The sequence below is a fragment of the Homarus americanus genome, unplaced genomic scaffold, assembly GCF_018991925.1.
Source record: "Homarus americanus isolate GMGI-L3 unplaced genomic scaffold, GMGI_Hamer_2.0 scaffold26786, whole genome shotgun sequence".
NCBI lineage: Eukaryota > Metazoa > Arthropoda > Malacostraca > Decapoda > Nephropidae > Homarus > Homarus americanus.
The window spans coordinates 1-21245 of NW_024738136.1; the positions used below are offsets into that span (position 1 = coordinate 1).

Genomic DNA, 21245 nt, shown 5'->3' on the forward strand with positions numbered 1-21245 from the left:
TCACAATTGGCATCACTGACAAAGACCCGCTGTCCAGTAAGGGTGGAGGCTGACTTTACACCCTTCACTTTGACTGTATCAAGAACTTTCTTCTGGGACTATACATATATTTTGGTAATTAATCAATCCAAATGAATATATGCTCTCATGTTGTAAATTACATTCCTCGTGAAACCTCTTGGCAGGTGAAGGAGGAAGAAAGAGAGAACAACTCGCCACCTCTTGCTCGGCAGCCCTCGATCCCTTTATAACTGAATGCAATTTCACCTATAATTCCTATATTATTTATGTTCATTTAGTGTCAGGTTAATTAAACCTAATCAAAAAATTATTAATTTTCCCACACTTAATCCCAGATGAGCTACTGCACTGTAGGATATTCCTCTCTTGTTTACGGAGCGGTAACAGTTGATCATTCCCGCTGACCTGCTCTCCCTAACAATGTTGCCAGCACTCAGCATCTCTCTAGCACCATTGTTGTCACTGTTGAAGAGGGTTGGTGCTTACCACAAGATCTGTCTTGAACACTTAGTAAATAATATTGTGGCATATTTATCAGAACTTAATAAATACATGTATTATTGAAGTGTATACCTCTGTAATATGTTTCCATATGAGACCACTAATCTCTCACCCAATATTCACCGCAAATGAGAGAAGAGTTTATATACAAAGGGGAACCTGATATTGCATTAGGATTGCATAAGGTCAGGTCAGTAACATGAGAGGATAAGGAGAAAATTACTTTTTCCCATACATTATGTTTCTTTCCTAACTCTAGTTTCTATTTATTCTTTAATTACTCTATTTCTTTCTCTCTTTTTCTTTTTACTTGTACTGTATTTCCTTACATGATTTCTCATGCCTTATTTCCTATTCTTGTTCATCACCTCCCTTCGTAAATGAAGGGGGGGGGGGAGAGACTGGCCGTGCCGCATTTGTGAGTTTGTTATTTATTCAATATTATATTTTTGTATGATCAGCCTCTTGTGGTTCATGTTTCTTCATAAATAATAGAAAAAATTGGATATATAATTTGTAATACGACTTCAACATAAACGACAAGCTAAATCAGTGTTGGTGGTGTGGCAATACCAGAGTAGAGCGAGGGACCCTACAGGCAACATTATCAGGAGTTTTAACGTCACCGCCAAGCTCTCATCGCTACCTATTTCACACATCAACAAATCAAGGAGAATCCAAAAGTGACAATGACCCCAACACTGGAGATTGGTGATGAAAATGAAGTCACTTAACAAGTGTCTGCAGTTGATTTTGAAGGCTTTATATCTGACTAGCCTTCATCTCCTGCCTGGATCCCCATCATCTCCCAGAGCTTCCCACACCGTCACTATTTGATGAAGACAGTGGAATAGTATCACATAATTAACTTCCTGTGCTGCCTTAAAATATTTAATGATGTAGATGCAGTTTATGTGACATTATGTGTCATTTTTGGAAGGTTAAGTTTGTTACCCAATGTCATTCTAGAGTAATGGTTTGGCGAGTCCAATGTGCAGACGCATACCAGTACGATATACTCACACAAAATGAGACCCCACTGTATTTTATATGGAATAAATATTTTCACTTTTTTTAAATATACTGTACAAGGAAAGACATTTTAGCACTATCTCGCACTCAGTTTATGAGACCATAAAAGAAGACAGTTATAGGTGTCCCTGTCTTTATTTACAAGGGTCTGACATTCTCAACACTTTATACTGTACTGTACTACCCATATAAAAAAGGAATAACATAAGCTTGTCATTATTGTTACTTTTTTATAATCACCAATTTGTCAAAAAAAAAAAGTAAAAGCAATTGTTGAGACTAAGCAACTCACGTTTGAGTGTGTCCTTCCTGGTGTTGGCAAAGGTCTCCACGATGGTGCCTTGAAGTAGGTCGGTGACAACTCACTAGCCCATCCTCCCGCTGCTCGTACTTCTCCCACACCTCCTTCACTGACCCTGGTATGGGTGTACACCACATAGCAATAATGATAATGATCCCAGATTATAGTTAACAAAACATATTACAATAAGTTACTGAAGATTGTACAGTAACATAAGGTTTCCCAGATAAGCCCAAAGATCAGAATATATATACAACCTGTATTGTACAAGATAAAATAAATAAGAAGACAAGTAAGATAAATTTAAATAGAGACATAAAGAAATAAAGTATAAGTAAACTAATTATTTTACCCCGTATAAATGGTTTACAAAACTTGGATAAGTAATTACTAAATTAAAAAAATAAATCGATAGCAACTGATTTCCCCCTATATCAGCAGTTTGCTTTTGCTAGGAATATCAGCATTGCACCTCCATAAGAACATGATGATGACCTCTGAATGTCACAAGATGATACTGCAAGATCATTTACTGAATTTTTACAATGTTTACCAGCATGATGGTGCCCCTGCAAAAGAGTAAGAACCGTGAAGCCTGGCCTCATGTGAGAATGAGTGGTCACCAGTGTTGAGGTAAAATGTGAGGATGATCAGTAACCAGTGCTGACATAGAATGTGGAGGTGAGTATTTACTCACCACTTTTGGAGAAGAATGTGAAGATGAGTGTTGCACCTCGTGGGTGGGAGAATGGGGAGTAGTGCCTCACCACCACCCCACTGTACACTTCCTCCCGCCACCCGCCTGGGAACCTCTCTATCAGTGCTGTCAACACACACACAACACCACTGGTACTATTTATTATAAATGACCGTGGTAATGAGGATATAAGCCATATAGATGCATAACTACAGTAATGGTGATATATCATGGTAGGGTCCGAGGGTGTTTTGTTTTCATATCAAATATTCTGAAGATCATTAATACAGTAACACGTTTATTACCCCCAGTACCTATGCTGCACTATACTGTATTTGTTTTAAGTCAGTCAATCATTTAAGTCAAAACCATCTTCTGCCACAATTATTCTGAGTTATTGGTGTGCCACAATACAAATAATAAGATTAAAATAACGATGGGAAGAATATGTGGATAAATGGACACACTCACCTTCCTCTGTGATGATGATGGGTGTGGCCCAGGTGGTGGGCACCTTGAGGGCATGCTTGGTGCCACTAGCCATGAGGGAGCTAGTGGTGATGTATTGAGAGTCTCCAACTTTCTCCCTGCTGTGTGATGGAGGCGTATGATGGCTATATTGTTGATTATTCTGATTTTTGTTGTCTTGATGAGTGGGGTGGTGTGGTGCCTGTGAGGCTTTGGCTGCCCCAACACCATCATCCATCAGAGGCATCCACACACTTCTATCTGACAGATCAAACTATATGGTCTCTTGTAAGTATATTTATTACTTGAATATAACACATTCAACAAACATTTTGCTTCAATCCATAGTTTACTGATTGTCTTTTGATGGGTTACTTGATATATTGGTGCTCAGATGAATATAATTATAACATAAAAAATGATAGATCTCTAAACTCCCTTAATCCTATAGCTAAAATAATTGCATCATGACCATTACCAAAGTCACATAAGTTTTTAGAAGAACACTTGCAAAGTCACTAAGGATGGGCCATGGACCTGGCAGATAAGAATACAGTCATGTGAAACAAATTCCTGGTGTCCTGCAAATTTGTTCTGGGATATAATGAGACTTATTGATGATTCCCTCAGTGACATTAACCCCTTGTGTGGGGTCTCTGTGTTGTGGAGCACCATATCAAACTGTGCTGCACCAATGAATATACTGTATGCGTCTATACAAGGTTGTCAAAGTTTTGTGGAGGCAATGTCCTGAAATAAAATTGATCCCCAGTCAATGGGTAGCCACTCGATATGGGCCAACACCAGGTTGTTGCTGACAATTCTCAAAAGAACTCATATTGTGACACACCTGGTAGGCTAAATTCAAGGAAGTGCTTCAAGTTTGGAGCAAATCTATTGAATATTCTTGAGACATTTTCCAGAAATGAATGGAGCAAAAAGAAAACTGAAGATATATTCTTGATGGGGGACACCCTATAAATTACTGTAATACAATATATTTCAGATGTCGACTGACAATGAAAATAAAACTTCTACAGCCTTTCAGCTTAGTGGTTCCATTGAAATTTCGACTAGTTGACCAACTGACTAGAGGCAGGTTGGCAGCTTAATGTAGAGGTAAATTACCTGCACCTGTCATAGGTCAGTAATCCTGGTACAGTACATTGTTGACCTCTCTGATTAAACATGTATGGGGATGTGGGGCCACACAGCATCTGACAAATTTCCCTCCAGATAGTTACCTCAAAACATTATCTTGTTTGCCAGGCAAGTACTGGGCACATGGACATAAATAATCACTTATCTGGCCCCTTAGCCCAGGCATGCCAGGAACTGCTTATCTGCACAGCTTGCTGGAGGCCTAAACAGTTGATGAATGTTAATTAAGTAATTATGAATATTTAACAGTGCATGATTGTAACTTACCATATCACAAGAGATGGCTTGATTGTACTTGGTGCAGGCCCAGTAGTTAGTGTGGTTAAACAAAGCGTGGATGTAAAGGTATGGCAGTGCTAGGGAAGAAGACAATGAGAGCACCTGGCCTGTGGTGGATTCAATGAAAGTAGGTGTAGTGACCCCCCGACCTGGTGGCAACACCACTACCCAGAAGTGAAGGTGCGCTTCTGTGTAGTCTCCCGAACTGTTGACCCGCGCTTCCTGCAAGACACATGAGCATTCCACCAGTCATTTTCAGTTGTCACCTCACAGAATATGGGCATGGAGATCTGCTAGTCTGTTACTTCACCTCAAACCCTCACTGTGTAGCAATGAGAGGTCAACTGATATAGTGTTTTTTGTGTGTGTGTGTGACAAACCAATGGGTTTATAACATTGGGCTCATTTGTTTTTTTTATTGTTTCTTTTTCAATACACTTGGTTCTAGTTATTTTGATTTATGTTCAGTCTCTATTCGATTTGATTTTAATTACCCTATCTGCATTTTTTTGTATGCATCGTACTCTTGGTTTCATTTGTTTTAGATTTCCTGATGATGGAGAAAGTATCTCCGAAACTGTCACTACCCAAGAAATCATGATGTTTTACCAAGTGCTGGTTTTACGATTCATTATATGTCTCCATTTCCCAAGGGATATATCTGTTGCAACTACAAATCAAAATATCGTATATCAGGTTCATTATAACATGGGCTTCAATGGGATATGTTCCTGGCCAGTCGGACACCCAAATATATCACCGATAAAAACAAAATCCTAGAATACTACTAGCACTACAATAATATAAAACAACACTCACCACATCATTAAAAACAAGTCAAGTCATCATCACATATCCCCCTTGAGGCTGAGGGGACTCTTTTTAAAGTGGAGTGGAGACATCAACCTGAGTCCTACACAGACTTTAGGGAGTTGTAACTGGAGTTGTAGCCTGTCCTGGCCTTGAAGATGATGAGCAAAATGCTTGCCAGACATTTTCAGAGTTACACTGCTCACTCCAGTCATAAAAACACGATAACAATAATGGAGAGTCAATTCTCTTAAGAAAAACGTAAGAAATGTTGCAATGGAGGTGTGGTAGGGAATTATTGGGTCTCTTGGTCTGAAAATGTCTCGAATAAAGATGAAAGCTAAGTAGCAAATATATTGATGGCTAGCAAAAAAGTTTATAAACTTTTATTCACAACATTTGCTCTATTTGTGTTACAAAATGGATTTGGTACCATTACATATATGGAGATGTGTTCCTCATGATGTGGTCTCATATTACTGACTTATTGATGCTATGTCAGGTCACCCATTGTCGGGGTGGGGAATCAGAGCGAAAGCACTTTACAGTCACTTAAAGTACAATGTGAACTTAAGTGATGTCCTCTCGCTGTTAGGTAAAAAAAAAACATCGAAGATGACTGATAAACATTGAGCTCCATTTCTTACACACATGTAACCAAGAAGAAACAATGCCTGGACTGTAGTTCACAAGATGACCACGAGGCAGTGTTTGGGTAGATGATACCTCAGTTGACAGATGAAGTGAGTGATGTGTTCCATATGCTGCTTGGCAGGATGACAAATATCATTAATGCGAGTTTGTTAACATCACGAACAGGGAAGTGGTCATAATATATCAGCATCACTAGTGCAAATTACAGTAGATTGGGATACTGTATCATAAATAGCAAAATAGTGGGCATTCTCTTACCAGGGTTTGTATGTCCTCTATGTCGCCTTCCTGCTGTTGCTGCTGCTGCTGAAGCTGGGCAGCACGTCGGCGCCGTGCTCGCTCTTCCATGATGAGAGCATAATGACTCCTCAAGTCGGGTGGGGACCTTACACTATACTTGGAGGACGTCACCTCTTCCTGTTCTCCACCCTCCTGCCACAAGTTTATGTGATTTAGAAATCTATTTAACTTCATACATGCGTAGAAGGTATAATTTAATGTATGAAAGAAGATATGCACAGAACAGCATATATATACAGTAATATCTCCGTTACCTGGAATCACTCTTAACCGGAAGTCTTTGATACCCGGAATTGGAACTTTTTTAGAATTATCCAGAAAATTACGGGTTTGGAACGATTTTCTAAGGAGCACATTCAATGGAAAATTTTGAGAAAATTGTCCTGGTACCCAGAAAATTCCAGGGATGGGATATTTTTATTTTCGGTTTTGGGAGATGAAAATTGGGTCTATTTTCCATAAATTTCGCAAAAAAATTTCCGGTAACTGGAAAATTCCGGGGATGGGGGATTTTTTCTGGGTTTGTGAGATGAAATAATGCGTCATTCTGGAAAATGCCCTAAATTATGTACTGTACAACTAACCGTTTCAGCAGAAATTTAATTTTATATGTGGATAACAGTTCATTCTTGTACAGTATATGTGTCAACCAGTATAGCTAAACCATAAGTGTATTCATACATAATCAACTTGCCTCCTGCTGATGCTCGAGGTACGGGCAGGGTAGGTGAGAAGTATCTCGGGCGACAAGTGTGGGTTGTGCTGATCCCTGGACAACGGGGCATGGTACCCTGCACCCAGCAACACAGATGCTACCACCAGCGCGCACTCTGCCCCGCTACCCTCCTGGGCTTTCACTACCACTGCTGGTGAACGTACCCTGGTTGGCTGACACATAAACTCTCGTCATCAAAGACCATACCTTGCATGGCTGACAGATCAACTGTTAGTAAACTCACCAATAATTGATATTTATTGACAATGAAAATTCAACCTGCACATAAATCAGTGGGTTGGTATTAGCCTGAAAATTTTGGGATCTGCCATTGTTGACCTTTGTAAAACTTGGACAAAAAATTAGCTAAGAAATTGATGAAAGTTTCACTCCTCGTTACTGTTGTGAACTGCATTAACACTGATTTAGGTTAGGTTAGTGATGACTTAAGTAACACTGGGGCTCAACATTGACTCACACTCGTTAGAACATTAATGATAGGTCAAACAAGGTCATTAACACATCTTTCCAAAATGCAGTTTTGCCAAATATAAGACCACAAAGAATAATTGAAATATTGTTGTTACAGTGATGAAGTTGAAGACATTTACCGTATCCTCTTTGCCTGTGGTCAGTTCACCAACTAGTCAGCCTGGTATTCTAAGGCACTTTCACAAACAAACACACAAACTAAAATAAACAATACAGTAATTATAATAATTCTAACAAATTAAAACAAAAAGTTATATCAGTTGTACTGTACTGTACTGTATTTATTTCTGGTCAGAGGAATGCTGACCATTTATGAGTTAAAACTTCTCAGGAAAGTCAAGCACATTAACCCTCCCCCCAATGCTGTTTACAGTATCATGAGTAAGTCAGAACCCCATAGGGAAATCAATACTTTTACTACCAATAATTCCAGCTTATGCCCAGATGAGTCCCTGGTGTACTGTACATACAGAAGGGAACTTAAACTCGTGCATCTTTAACCTGCCTACAACTAATGTTTCTGTATTTTGGAGATGAAGAATGTGTTGGTGGCACAGCTGCAGAAAAGTGTTCTTACACCCCCTGTGGTAACCCTTGTCTCCAAACTGCACCGTCACAGAAGTAGAATCACTATTTATGAATGAATGGGTATTGGTTATGTAACGCCAGACGTGATCGTTGGATAGGTTTGCTATAGGTCATATAGGCTGGCCTTTTGGAGACATGGGTTACCACAAGGTGTGTAGGAACACATTTCCACAACTGTACAGTGGTAATGCAAGTATCTCTCATTACAGTCCTGTACATTACTATGTTCAAGTCCTGGCCCAAGACATTTGTGAGAAGAGTGTTATCCAGTGAGATCCTACCACACGTCACAGGCTCCTCCAGGAACTCCTGCACCAACACTGGGCAATAAAGTTCATAACAAAAATAACAAAGAACAGACCAACCACTCAAATGACCAGTAAATACACACTACAGGTGCATGATATACACACAATACACACTACAGGTGCATGATATACACACAATACACACTACAGGTGCATGATATACACACAATACACACTACAGGTGCATGATATACACACAATACACACTACAGGTACATGATATACACACAATATACACTACAGGTGCATGATATACACACAATACACACTACAGGTGCATGATATACACACAATATACACTACAGGTGCATGATATACACACAATACACACTACAGGTACATGATATACACACAATACACACTACAGGTGCATGATATACACACAATACACACTACAGGTGCATGATATACACACAATACACACTACAGGTGCATGATATACACACAATACACACTACAGGTGCATGATATACACACAATACACACTACAGGTGCATGATATACACACAATACACACTACAGGTGCATGATATACACACAATACACACTACAGGTGCATGATATACACACAATACACACTACAGGTGCATGATATACACACAATACACACTACAGGTGCATGATATACACACAATACACACTACAGGTGCATGATATACACACAATACACACTAAGGTGCATGATGTACACAATACACACTACAGGCATGATATACACACACAACACTACAGGTGCATGATATACACACAATACACACACTACAGGTACATGATATACACACACACACTACAGGTGCATGATATACACACAATACACACTACAGGTGCATGATATACACACAATACACACTACAGGTGCATGATATACACACAATACACACTACAGGTGCATGATATACACACAATACACACTACAGGTATGATATACACACAATACACACTACAGGTACATGATATACACACAATACACACTACAGGTGCATGATATACACACACACACACCAGGTGCATGATATACACACACACACACTACAGGTGCATGATATACACACAATACACACTAAGGTACATGATATACACACAATAAATACAGGTGCATGATATACACACAATACACACTGAAGGTGCATGATATACACACAATACACACTACAGGTGCATGATATACACACAATACACACTGAAGGTGCATGATATACACACAATACACACTACAGGTACATGATATACACACAATACACACTACAGGTGCATGATATACACACAATACACACTACAGGTGCATGATATACACACAATACACACTACAGGTGCATGATATACACACAATACACACTACAGGTGCATGATATACACACAATACACACTGAAGGTGCATGATGTACAAAATGAAGGTTACAATTTACAGTGAACAAGACAGGTTATGAAGGTAAATTGAGACAGATTATAGAGGTTATAGTGTCGGATGTGTGTGTGTGTGTGTGTGTGTGTGTGTGTGTGTGTGTGTGTGTGTGAGGCAGTTCACTAGTATGAGGGATGGTTAATGTGAAGCTTATTTCTGTAGTATGAGGGAATAAAGATTGCAGGGTGTGTGGTTGGGCCAAGGCTACAGTATACAGGACTGTCCTGCAGCTAACTCAAAAAGGCAATACAGAATTCAGGGCCATTCTGTATTGACGAATCCATGACAAAACCCCAACGGACAAAACCCCAACAGTTTTCTACCGACCGACAAAGCGACATAAAGAGGCACATAACCTAACCTTACATAAAAGTGTTTTACTTTATATATGAGACTAGGGTTTTGTATGTACACCGTATTGACATTTCAGGATGGTCCTGTAAACAGCCTTTTTGAGTTCTAATTATAGTCACTTCCATATGGTTGAGCATATATACAGTACAGGTACTGTACTTGTATGAATGACTGTATGATATGTAAGACAGTACCCCAATATTGGGGTAATATTTAATAGTTGCCAACATCTACAATACTACTTACATATATTTAGTCTTATTATGGGGATGGAGAGGAACAATTATTTACCTGACCCACATTGGTTGTTCAAAGAGAAAATGTGGGGTAAAATACTAAAAAGAACACCTCAGCTTTCAACTTGTAAAAATCCTGAAACTATAAAAAAAATTACCTTATCAGTATTTATGTTTTTACTGTTTAGTATGTCATGGTGTTGTTTTCGGTGTTCAAAAGAGGAGGGACCCATAAACTTGAAAGTGATTCTTAACCTTTTTATAGGTTAGGTAAGGTTTTCAAAGGTTTGTTTGGTGTTCTTTTTAGTATTTTACCTAAATATTTCCCGCTACTTCAAAGCCCTGCCCACTGTAGTTGGGCTAAATACAGTATTGTACAGTATACAGTATAGTAGTTGCCATATAAAAATGAAAACTACTCAAAAACTATAAATTTTTAACAAAAATGCTGTATGTATTAGAACAAATTATTTTTATTTTTTCCCCTCTATAAGACTCAATATGTAAGTAGGTGTTGGCAACTACAGTACTAAATATTAACCTGGTGGGGGGAGGGAGGGGGTGGTGTGTTGGACTTACCAGGGAGGGCGGAGGCTGGGGTGGTGTGTTGGACTTACCAGGGAGGGCGGAGGCTGGGGTGGTGTGTTGGACTTACCAGGGAGGGCGGAGGCTGGGGTGGTGTGTAGGTGATCATGTCTGACAGGACGCGGGCAGCATCTTGCATGAGAAGCAGCTGAGGATGAGGCACCCGGCTGGGCACCACCAGGCTCACCACACTTACCTGAAACATACACACAGTATTATAATATATAGTGCATCATGTCATCCCAGAAATGAACGAAAGTGACCCTATTAAAAATTCCTACCTTTCTATCATCACTAGTTAATTGTCATATTTGATTCTGAAGTGATAGCAAAATACAGTTGTGTAGTGTAGTGTAGTGTGTGTGTGTGTCTGTGGTAACTTCATGTACAGGTAGTTCAATTTGAAAGTACATTACACAGGTAGGTTAATATTAACGAGATAACCGTCGCATCGTAATTTGTTTTGATGGATCATTTTATACTATGTTTTCTTTGCTGAGTTTGAATGCGATTTTCAATTCTTGGGAAAATGCTCTGTTTGGTAAATAATTAGGCCCCTAGGCTCGCACCGGCAACAATACTTTGTCTTTCGCAGTTATAAATCAGTAAGGCGGCCCAATCCACACTCGATTTTATCCTCCACTCGGTGTTTGTTGACGAGCTCCTCGGTTTGAGCAGCTTCTCACGTCTACACAAAACGTAAAATTATACCATATCATTGTAAGTTTTTTCTGTTTAATATGCTCGGGGGCAGCTAGGAAGTTAGGTAATGTTAGGTAGGTTTCTTTGGCTGCTTGTGTTTCTTATCAACTAAGGTTAGGTTAGGTTAGGTTAGGTTAGGTTTAATTTATAAATAACCCAATTTCAACACATTTTCCCAAACTATGACAGCGTCTGTTGCAAAACACAGTGAAATTGTGGCGTTTTTAAAATTCACTTTCTATGAAAATCGTCGATGGGTTTATCGTCAATAATTACCCACAGGTCTATCTACTGTACATCATCAACATGTGTAGTAATTTGTTTATTATATGTATCATTGCATTTGTTGTACTGTATGGCTTATAACTTAAAATACAGCTGCTTGGCCCATGCAGGGGTGGATCTATCAGAGGTCCGGACCCTCATTTTCATCAGAAAATTCCAATATTTTTCTTCAATGCAGTATTGTACTCAGGCGTTTTTGTATAGTTAAGTAATTTCTATTGACCTCAGAATACCTCCTAATACAAATTGCACATGGCTTGAAAATGCCCATGATATTGGTCAGATCTAAAACAATTTTCGAGGGGTTATAGACCCCCCCCCCCCTTCCCAATACTTGGGTGGACTCGCTGTGCTAGCCATGTTCCCCCACCCACAAAATCTTGGACCACTCCCCCCCCCGACTTTTTGATGTTTCTGGATCCTCCCCTGAATTATTGCAGATTCTTTTAATGACTGAAAATACAAAATTACACTAAAATGAGAGGGAAAATCTACCATGATGGAATACTTCAAAACTGTATTACTAATGACAATGAGTTATACTGAAGAAGGAAAGAAACAGTGATCTAACCATCCTGCCGTCTTCATTCTCTGGAGTGAGAAGTAGCAGAGGACCTCGCGCGTACAAGGAGTTATATCGTCGTCTGTAGCTTGCGATATAATCTAAAAACTCATCTTCTGCTACTTTGCTAGCTTTGTATCTAGCAGCTCCTTCACTTTCACACATTGAAGTAGTTTAGACTTACTGTACAAGTACATGCACAGTACAAATTACAGAAATTCACGAATGTCCGCTCGACTCGCTCGCCCGTTTCTATGACAACGACGCTACAACTCGTGGGCAACAACAGACCTATTACTCTTGTGTTTATCCTCTTCACAGGCTCGTTAGCCGCTTAGGCGGTCGGTCTGGTTTCTGTTACGAACTTACACAAGTACTGGGCTTGTACTAGTACATCAAAAGAAAAAAATATATATATTTTTGTGTAATATATGGTAATTTTATTAAACACGATTTTATAATATTCATAAAGAAATTTGTACCTAAACTTTTCTAGACGCTGGTGATAATTCACTTTAAAATAATCCACAACCATTAGTCCCCCTGTGGGTGAGATTAAACTTATGTGATTATACTCACAGATGATCTTCTGGAAGAGGCTCACGCCTGTGACTCCAGCTCAATAGCCTCTTCTCTACTCAGACGGTGGCTGTGTGTGGCGGATAATTGTGCCCTAAAATTATATACTTGTTCTTGATTTTTCCAGTATTTATCTAATTTTGCTTCAAACTTTTCCACCGTCTCCACATTCACTACCCATTCCAGTTGTTGACAACCCTACTCGGGAACAAATGTCTTCGAGATTTAGATTGAGATTTTTTCCCGATACTGAAAATTATTCCGTACGGTAATTGTGTCCTCGGATCGGAGAATGCCAGCAATAATTCTAAATTGCCCACTTGAGAAATATAAAGTAACGTGTTATCTCTCTAGCTCAAGTACAGGGATCTATAGTTTTTGTAGGTGTGGATCAAATTAGCCCCTAAATGATGCAAATTTTATATAAAAAAATATTGATATAATTTGGTATAATAACTTAGAATATCGGGGGCGGGTCCAGGAATATCAAAAGGGGAGGTCCAAGAAATTGTGCAAGCATAGATAGCCTACCCAGCTGGGAGGGTTTTAGGGAAGCCCCCCTCACCAGAATTTTTTGGGGGAAATCTGACCAATATTATGTGCATTTTGAAACCATGTGCACTTGATATTATGTGATATTCTGAGGTCAAAAGTAATTACATTTTGCTCTACAAAAACGACTGAGTAAACGACTGCATTTAAGAAAAAGTATTGCAACTTTCTGATGAAAAGGGGGTTGAGGTCCCTGTAGTGGACGTCTCCCCTACAACTGCGTATCGCATTCCAATGTGCCGCCTCCCCTAGCAACCAAGCGAGAGCTGTCCCCAGATGTTACATATCTTAGCAACGGAACTAGTCACCGGCTACTTCTCGGGTTTTCCCACCATGACTCATAGCGACTACCCTCTAAGCCCCAAGGACCTGGGCAGGCTCACTAATAAAAAAAAAAAAAAAAAAAAAAAAAAAAAATATATATATATATATATATATATATAACCGGTCGGAATTTGCTGGACTTTAATTTCTCCCTTGACTTGGGGTTTATTAAAATTTAATAGATGGTAAAGGCAGTGGAAGCGCCCCTTTGAGAAAAATCCCGAACCAGCACAAGAACACTTAAATCTACTACACAAATGAACTGTCCGTGACCCGTGGAAGGATAGCGTCTGTGACTGGGATGAATGAGACACACTGTAAAATTTAGACACTTATATTCCCTCCAACACTACAAACACAGTCAAATAATGGTACACCAATATGCGCACCTCTTAACTTAAACTTTAAACACTACTCTGGGGAATAAAAGTTATACATGACATAGAAATTATTAGAAACACAGGCAACAATAAATTTGAAGTATTAAGAAATGTTGTTTGCACACATGAACAGGCCTAAAGGGCTTTCACAAAATAATATCAGTCACTTAGGAAATGGTACTAAAAAATAAGAAATTAAATACTCCACAATGAATAGGCCTTAAGGGTCTTCAACAAAATAATATCAGTCACTGAGGAATGGTAATAAAAGATAAGAAATTAAATACTCTACAATGAATAGGCCTTAAGGGCTTTCAGCAAAATAATATCACTCAACAAAATTATAGCACCCCAACAGGTGTACACTTCCTAACCTAACCTAACCACTGCTCTGGGGAACAAGGTTATACCTGAGATCAGAATTATGAAGAATTAGAGGCATTAAAGAATCGAATCACAGTATCACTCTGGTTCCACTTAATGGCACAAACATTCAAAAAAACACTACTATCAAAATTATTTAAGACATATTAAACTACACACGTCAAGATAATATCAGTCTGAGGAATGGTGTTAACTACACCCGTGATAAGGAAGATAAAATGTTCCTCTAGGTATCTCCTAGAGTCCTAGACTCACGGTCTCAGTGTGTGACCATTAATATACTCAGATAGCCTCAGTGTACTCCCAGTGCGTCCATGGGCAGGACGAGAGTGAGCCAATCAGACCTTGTGCAGTTGAGAGAAACTTTAGCTTCCCGTTAGCAAGAGGGTTTCACTAGCTGACCGAGGACACGTGGTGTTGTGCACCGGAGTGGTAAGAACTGATCACCCACTGCCGATGCTGGTCCCGTGTCGTTTTAGTTGTCGGGAGCACTCGTTCACTCAAGAGATCCTTTGCTACCCCACTAAACAGTGACAGGCCTACACTGATCGGTCCAATGGCGACAATCGCCACCCTCAATCATCAACGGCAGTCAATCTCTCGCAGTCAACTCCGGTCAACTCCAATCAACTCCGGTCAACTCCAATCAACTCCGGTCAACTCCAATCAAGTGGGTTCTGACGGAAACCCTGAAATGAACTCACTGTTAGCTCTAGTTTACTTTATCACTGCCCTATCTAACCCTGTCTGAGATCGAATGAGACTTACTTGTTATACTGCAATAGCGCAGCACAGGTGACTAGGCCACGTGACTATTTCTGATGGACGCGCGGAACGTCTTGTCTGTGTGAATGCTCTCCGGGACTGCCCTAGCCAGCGTCTCGTCTCCCCCAGGCGCTAGCTTGGGCCTACGTGATATATTTACCGCCTAACTAATAACTCCTTGGGACACCCGTAACATTATTCAGACTGCTAAACGATCTATAATAATTTCAAATTCAATAATAGTCCCTTAACTTCATGAATCGCATCATTATTAATTCGGTAAATCACATTCAATATCATATAGGCCTAGTTCCGCAGTCTCTCGCTACGAGCAGGCAGCGCTCCCGCCCCTCAGATGACCTTGAACGCTCAGTATCACTCATGGCGGGGCATTTGAAATTACTCTGAAATTTCTGAATATTACATATATATATATATATATATATATATATATATATATATATATATATATATATATATATATATATATATATATATATATATATATATATATATATATATATATATATACATACACATACATACATACATACATACATACATACATACATACATATATATATATATGTATGTAATGAGACAAATCTCACAAGAAGATTACATATAGGTAGAATATTGATAGTATAAGAGTATAAAAGAGAGGAAGACTTTGGTAGCGTGGCCGTGATAGATATTTACACTTATCGTATTGTAGTGGACGTCTCCCCTACAAACTAACTGCGTAGCAGCCCACCACCTGCTATCACATTCCAATGTGCTGCCTTCCCTAGCAACCAACCAGATGTTACCGTATCTTAGCAACGAAACTATTCACCGGCTACTTCTCGGGTTTTCCCACCATGACTCATAGCGGCTGCTGCGGGGTATATAAGCTCTGTCTCTCCCTTGAGATTCAGTCTGACCAATCTTCTTGAACAAGCAACACCACCTCCTCTGCCGCTGCCTGGCGACCCTCGCCTCTCCGCCTGCCTGGCGGTCCTCGCTCCCGCCAGCGAGCATGTCCTTCTCTGAGCTTCCTCACCAACCAACTCTCATTCTGCCCATTTTCCTGAACAAGCAACATCTCCTCCAGCAAGCTCCACGCTGTTAACATTTCATTCAACCAGGAGGCCAGCAACAGGCAACATCTTCTCTAACGAAGCTCCTGTACATCTACCTCCTTCAACAAGCTACTCACCGCACGTCTCTACCAAGCAGCCCCTCACCACACAGCACCTCCAGCACCAGACTGTCTATCATATAACTTATATATTATACAAGAAAACCGCATTAGAGTTTCCTTCCATCCTGAGTGCTAGACAACTTTAATCTCTCGATACCCCTACAATGGTGACTCCCGGAGATTAGCACTCACACAGGATGGAGGAGACACTGATCACGCTCCCAGTCTTCAAGCAGACACCGGCTCCTCTTCCTGCCTCACGCACCACATTCTGACGACCCCAGCACACCCGTCCTGCCTCAGACGCCGACCCCGGCCCAGCAGTACCTGCCGTGAGGGAAGCACACAACATCCATCGCCTCCACACCCCCTCTTTTCTCCCTCAGGTACTCCCTGCTTATGTCCTGCACCCTGCTGCTGTCGTGGACCCAGCTGCTGTCATGAGCCCTAACCCGCTTCTGCTGACCCAGCCCTTGCCCCTGATCCAGGCCCACACACACCCCAGCAGGCGCATCTGACGACCCTGTACCTGTCGTGAGGGAAGCACAACATCCATCGCCTCCACACACCCTTTTTCTCCCTTCTCCCACAGATAGTGTGTATCTAGACAGTTGTATTTCAGCGATCGGCTCATCACGCCATCGCCGTTGTCTCACATGAGGCAGCTTTGCCCAGTGCCTCGCATGTGCTGGCGCTCTACAATCAACAAGTCTACACCGCCTGGAGGAGTGTTATGATGGACGTCTCCCTACAGCAACTGCGTATCTCATTCCAATGTGCCGCCTCGCCTCCCCACCCTCTTTTCTCCCTCAGGTACTCCCTGCTAATGTCCTGCACCCTGCTGCTGTCGTGGACCCAGCTGCTGTCACAAGCCCTAATCCGCTTCTGCTGACGCAGCCCCTGCTCCTGACCCAGGCCCACACACACCCCAACAGGCGCATCTGACGACCCTGTACCTGTCGTGAGGGAAGCACAACATTCATCGCCTCCACACACCCTTTTTCTCCCTTCTCCCACAGATAGTGTGTATCTAGACAGTTGTATTTCAGCGATCGGCTCATCACGCCATCGCCGTTGTCTCACATGAGGCATGCACCGCCCTGTCTTCCTCACATGTGCTAAGCAACTCTACAATCAACAAGTCTCCTACACCGCCTGGAGGGGAGGGGGAGTATTGTAGTGGACTTCTCCCCTACAACTGCCTACAACTGCATAGCAGCTCACCACCTGCTATCGCATTCCAATGTGCCGCCTTCTCTAGCAACCAACCAGATGTTACCGTATCTTAGCAACGAAACTATTCACCGGCTACTTCTCGGGTTTTCCCACCATGACTCATAGCCGCTGCTGCGGTGTATATAAGCTCTGTCTCTCCCTTGAGATTCATTCTGACCATTCTTCTTGAACAAGCAACACCTCCTCCTCTGCCGCTGCCTGGCGACCCTCGCCTCTCCTCCGCCTGCCTGGCGGTCCTCGCTCCCGCCAGCGAGCATGTCCTTCTCTGAGCTTCCTCACCAACCAACTCTCATTCTGCCCATTTTCCTGAACAAGCAACATCTCCAGCAAGCTCCACGCTGTTAACATTTCATTCAACCAGGAGGCCAGCAACAGGCAACACCTTCTCTAACGAAGCTCCTGCACATCTACCTCCTTCAACACGATACTCCCGAACGGCTTCTACTGAGCTGCTCCCCACCACATGGCATCTCCAGCACCAGACTGTCTATCATATAACTTATATATATTATATAAGAAAACCACATTAGAGTTTCCTTCCATCCTGAGTGCTAGACAACTTTAATATCTCGATACCCCTACAATGGGGTCACTCCGGGGTCACCATTGTAGGAACAGTCTGGCTTGAAGAAACTGTTCCAGAAAGGAAAATGGAGATGGTGAAAGGATGGATCTCAGGGAGACAGAGCTGGGAAGGTGGTGTGTGTGGGCAGTGTGAGATGGACTCACACATGGTACTTGGTCTACCTTCACTACACCCTCTCTGAGTCGAGTGCTGTTGTATTATGCTGAGAGAGAGAGATTAATACATGTACAGTAAGATACACGGTGTGTGGCCCCTTACAGTCACCCACCTATACGTACACAGACCACACATAAACAAAGTGTACTCCGTGCCCCTCGCCGCTGTGCTGGGAACATCAACAAACAAGACGTGTTGACAGGAGCTTAGGGCCTATCAAGGGTATTGAGGCCCCGCAGGTAGAAAATACGAGGGTTTGTTTTACTATAGAGATTGGTTTGAGCTGCTATTATGTCTCACTAGAACGACCAACTCACTCCAGCGACCACCTCTCTCATCCAGCACCCTGAACCCCCCATCATTCTCACCCACCACACACACACACACACACACCATGCATTATAATTAAGAAACAGAAAGAACTCCTGAAGAAAAATTAATTATAAGTTTTTTAGATGTGATCTGCGAATGAACAAAATCTAATATCAAACTCAAAGGTAAATGTAGATAAAAAAATAACTAGAAATTACCCCAAGAGAGAGAGAAAAAGATAGGAACTGAAAGATAAGACGATAACATCCACTAAGCAGATTCTTCATATCGGAGGCCACTGGTGGGACGAAATGATTTGTCGACTATTGGAAAGAATTATAAAACGTTGGAGAGGTGAGAAAAGCTATAATGATCATGTAAGGATAGGAATGAAGGATAAAGAATAGGTGTAGGACAAGGTATAAATGGATAAGAGGGGAAATATTCGAGAAGGATATTGATGTGGGAGACTGGGAGGTGAGGGTGGTGGATGAGTGGTGGATGAGTGGTGGATGAGGATGGTGGATGAGGGTGGTGGATGAGTGGTGAATGAGTGGTGGATGAGGGTGGTGGATGAGGATGGTGGATGAGTGATGGATGAGGGTGGTGGATGAGGATGGTGGATGAGGGTGGTGGATGAGTGGTGGATGAGGATGGTGGATGAGTGATGGATGAGGATGGTGGATGAGGGTGGCGGATGAGTGATGGATGAAGGTGATGGATGAGGGTGGTGGATGAGGATGGTGGATGAGTGGTGGATGAGAATGAAGGACGAGGGTGGTGAATGAAATCTGTGTCTGCCTGTTTGTTTGTGTACCTCTGTTTGCTTGTCCATTATCCTGGATCAACTTCTCAGGCATCACATTACCACAATGTTTCATCCCTTTCTTATTATACTCAATTATTACCAACTTGAACACGAAACACTGAGCCCCACTTACAAATTAACAAAATTGACTCAAAAGACTGGAGTTGAGTCCATGTTGAGCCCAGATGAAAGACTCTTGAATATATCACTACTTCCATATATGATCACTATAATAATTCCAAATTAATTCCATATATAAATGTTGTAAACAAAATCGCCTTCCGGCAGGTGTGTTTATGCCTTGATACACAACTTTCTACTTTATCTTTCATTAGTAAAATATTTCAGGTGTTTTGAAGTACTTTGTCACAGTAACACATGATGATTAAACTACCAGAGACAGCATGACCTCATCAGTGTTGAAAATGATATTTGTTTTATAAATTAGCTACGGCAGTCATCAGCTGTGACGCTTTTACAATTTACCAGTGTTATATTTTAGGAAGAGCTTCGGTAGTCGCTTTCACAAGATTTAGGGTGTGTTTATAATATTGATGTTAAATTATTAGCAATGGTTCCACGTGTGGTTTTGTGTTACAGATATAACAATACGAGATAAAAATACTGACTTGTTTTAATTAACCCAACAATATCGTCACTCACAGCAAATAACAGTACACTCTGAAGGCTCAAGTCATCTTTAATGAAACATAACTTTAAAGGAAACTGTACCTAACTTTCACTTGTAATTATTATTTAAAAAAATTAATTGAGGCAAAATCAAACAGGGTAAAAATAAATTAAAATATAAAACTGATACATGAGGTTTTAAAATCAGTCAACGCTATTAGCTGTATTCTACACCCAGCCGGGGTATGTACACACTGTATATTTTACACCAGTGTCGCTCTTGTATATTGATAAAATGTGTATGTATCAGGTTTTTAAATTTAAAATAAAAGGCTTTGAATTGTAGTCTAAAAATGTTTGGACTTGACTTTAACCAGCCGGACTTGGACTTAAAACTGTGTACCTTGGCATGGACGGGGTTAATGTGACTCACACACTGCCTGGGCCTCACATAAAACAAAACGCACATCACATTTCCATTACGCGTCAATATGCTCATAAATATATAAGAACAGACTGTCATATCATTTTATTTACTGATTTTAATTGGTTGTTTCACTACTCTAATATTTGTTATAATGAGAACAAACATGATGGAGAGACGCTCAACCGACGCTGGGGTAGTGGACACAAACCGTCACGTGTTTGGTCCAACAGCGTCAACTAGATGAGTACTGCATCATGTGTTAAACTGTGCTAATGTTTGTGTGTGTGTGTGTGTGTGTGTGAGTATCAATTTGAATGTATGTATAAAAATTTTACGTATTATTTTGTTTAATTTACAGCTTCGTCGTCCAGAGTATCCGGAAGAAACCTGCCATCCAATCCGAGGAATGAAACCTGGACGCAGTAGTGAGAAGCAAAACTGTAGCACCAACAACTTGAAAATGTTGCCAC

At 40.9% G+C, this 21245-nt stretch overlaps 1 protein-coding gene across 1 annotated transcript; it reads right to left on the reverse strand.

Annotated features, from left to right (window-relative positions):
- Positions 1 to 1759: 1759 nt before the first annotated feature.
- On the reverse strand, positions 1760 to 7053 carry LOC121873737. The gene is made up of 6 exons (XM_042377441.1): positions 6919 to 7053; positions 6183 to 6356; positions 4449 to 4682; positions 3024 to 3294; positions 2553 to 2678; positions 1760 to 1970 (listed from the first exon to the last, which is right to left on the reverse strand). The coding sequence occupies exons 2-6, from the start codon at positions 6270 to 6272 to the stop codon at positions 1843 to 1845; spliced, it is 849 nt and encodes a 282-aa protein (XP_042233375.1). The 5' UTR covers positions 6273 to 6356; positions 6919 to 7053; the 3' UTR covers positions 1760 to 1842.
- Between the last annotated feature and the right edge of the window lie 14192 nt (positions 7054 to 21245).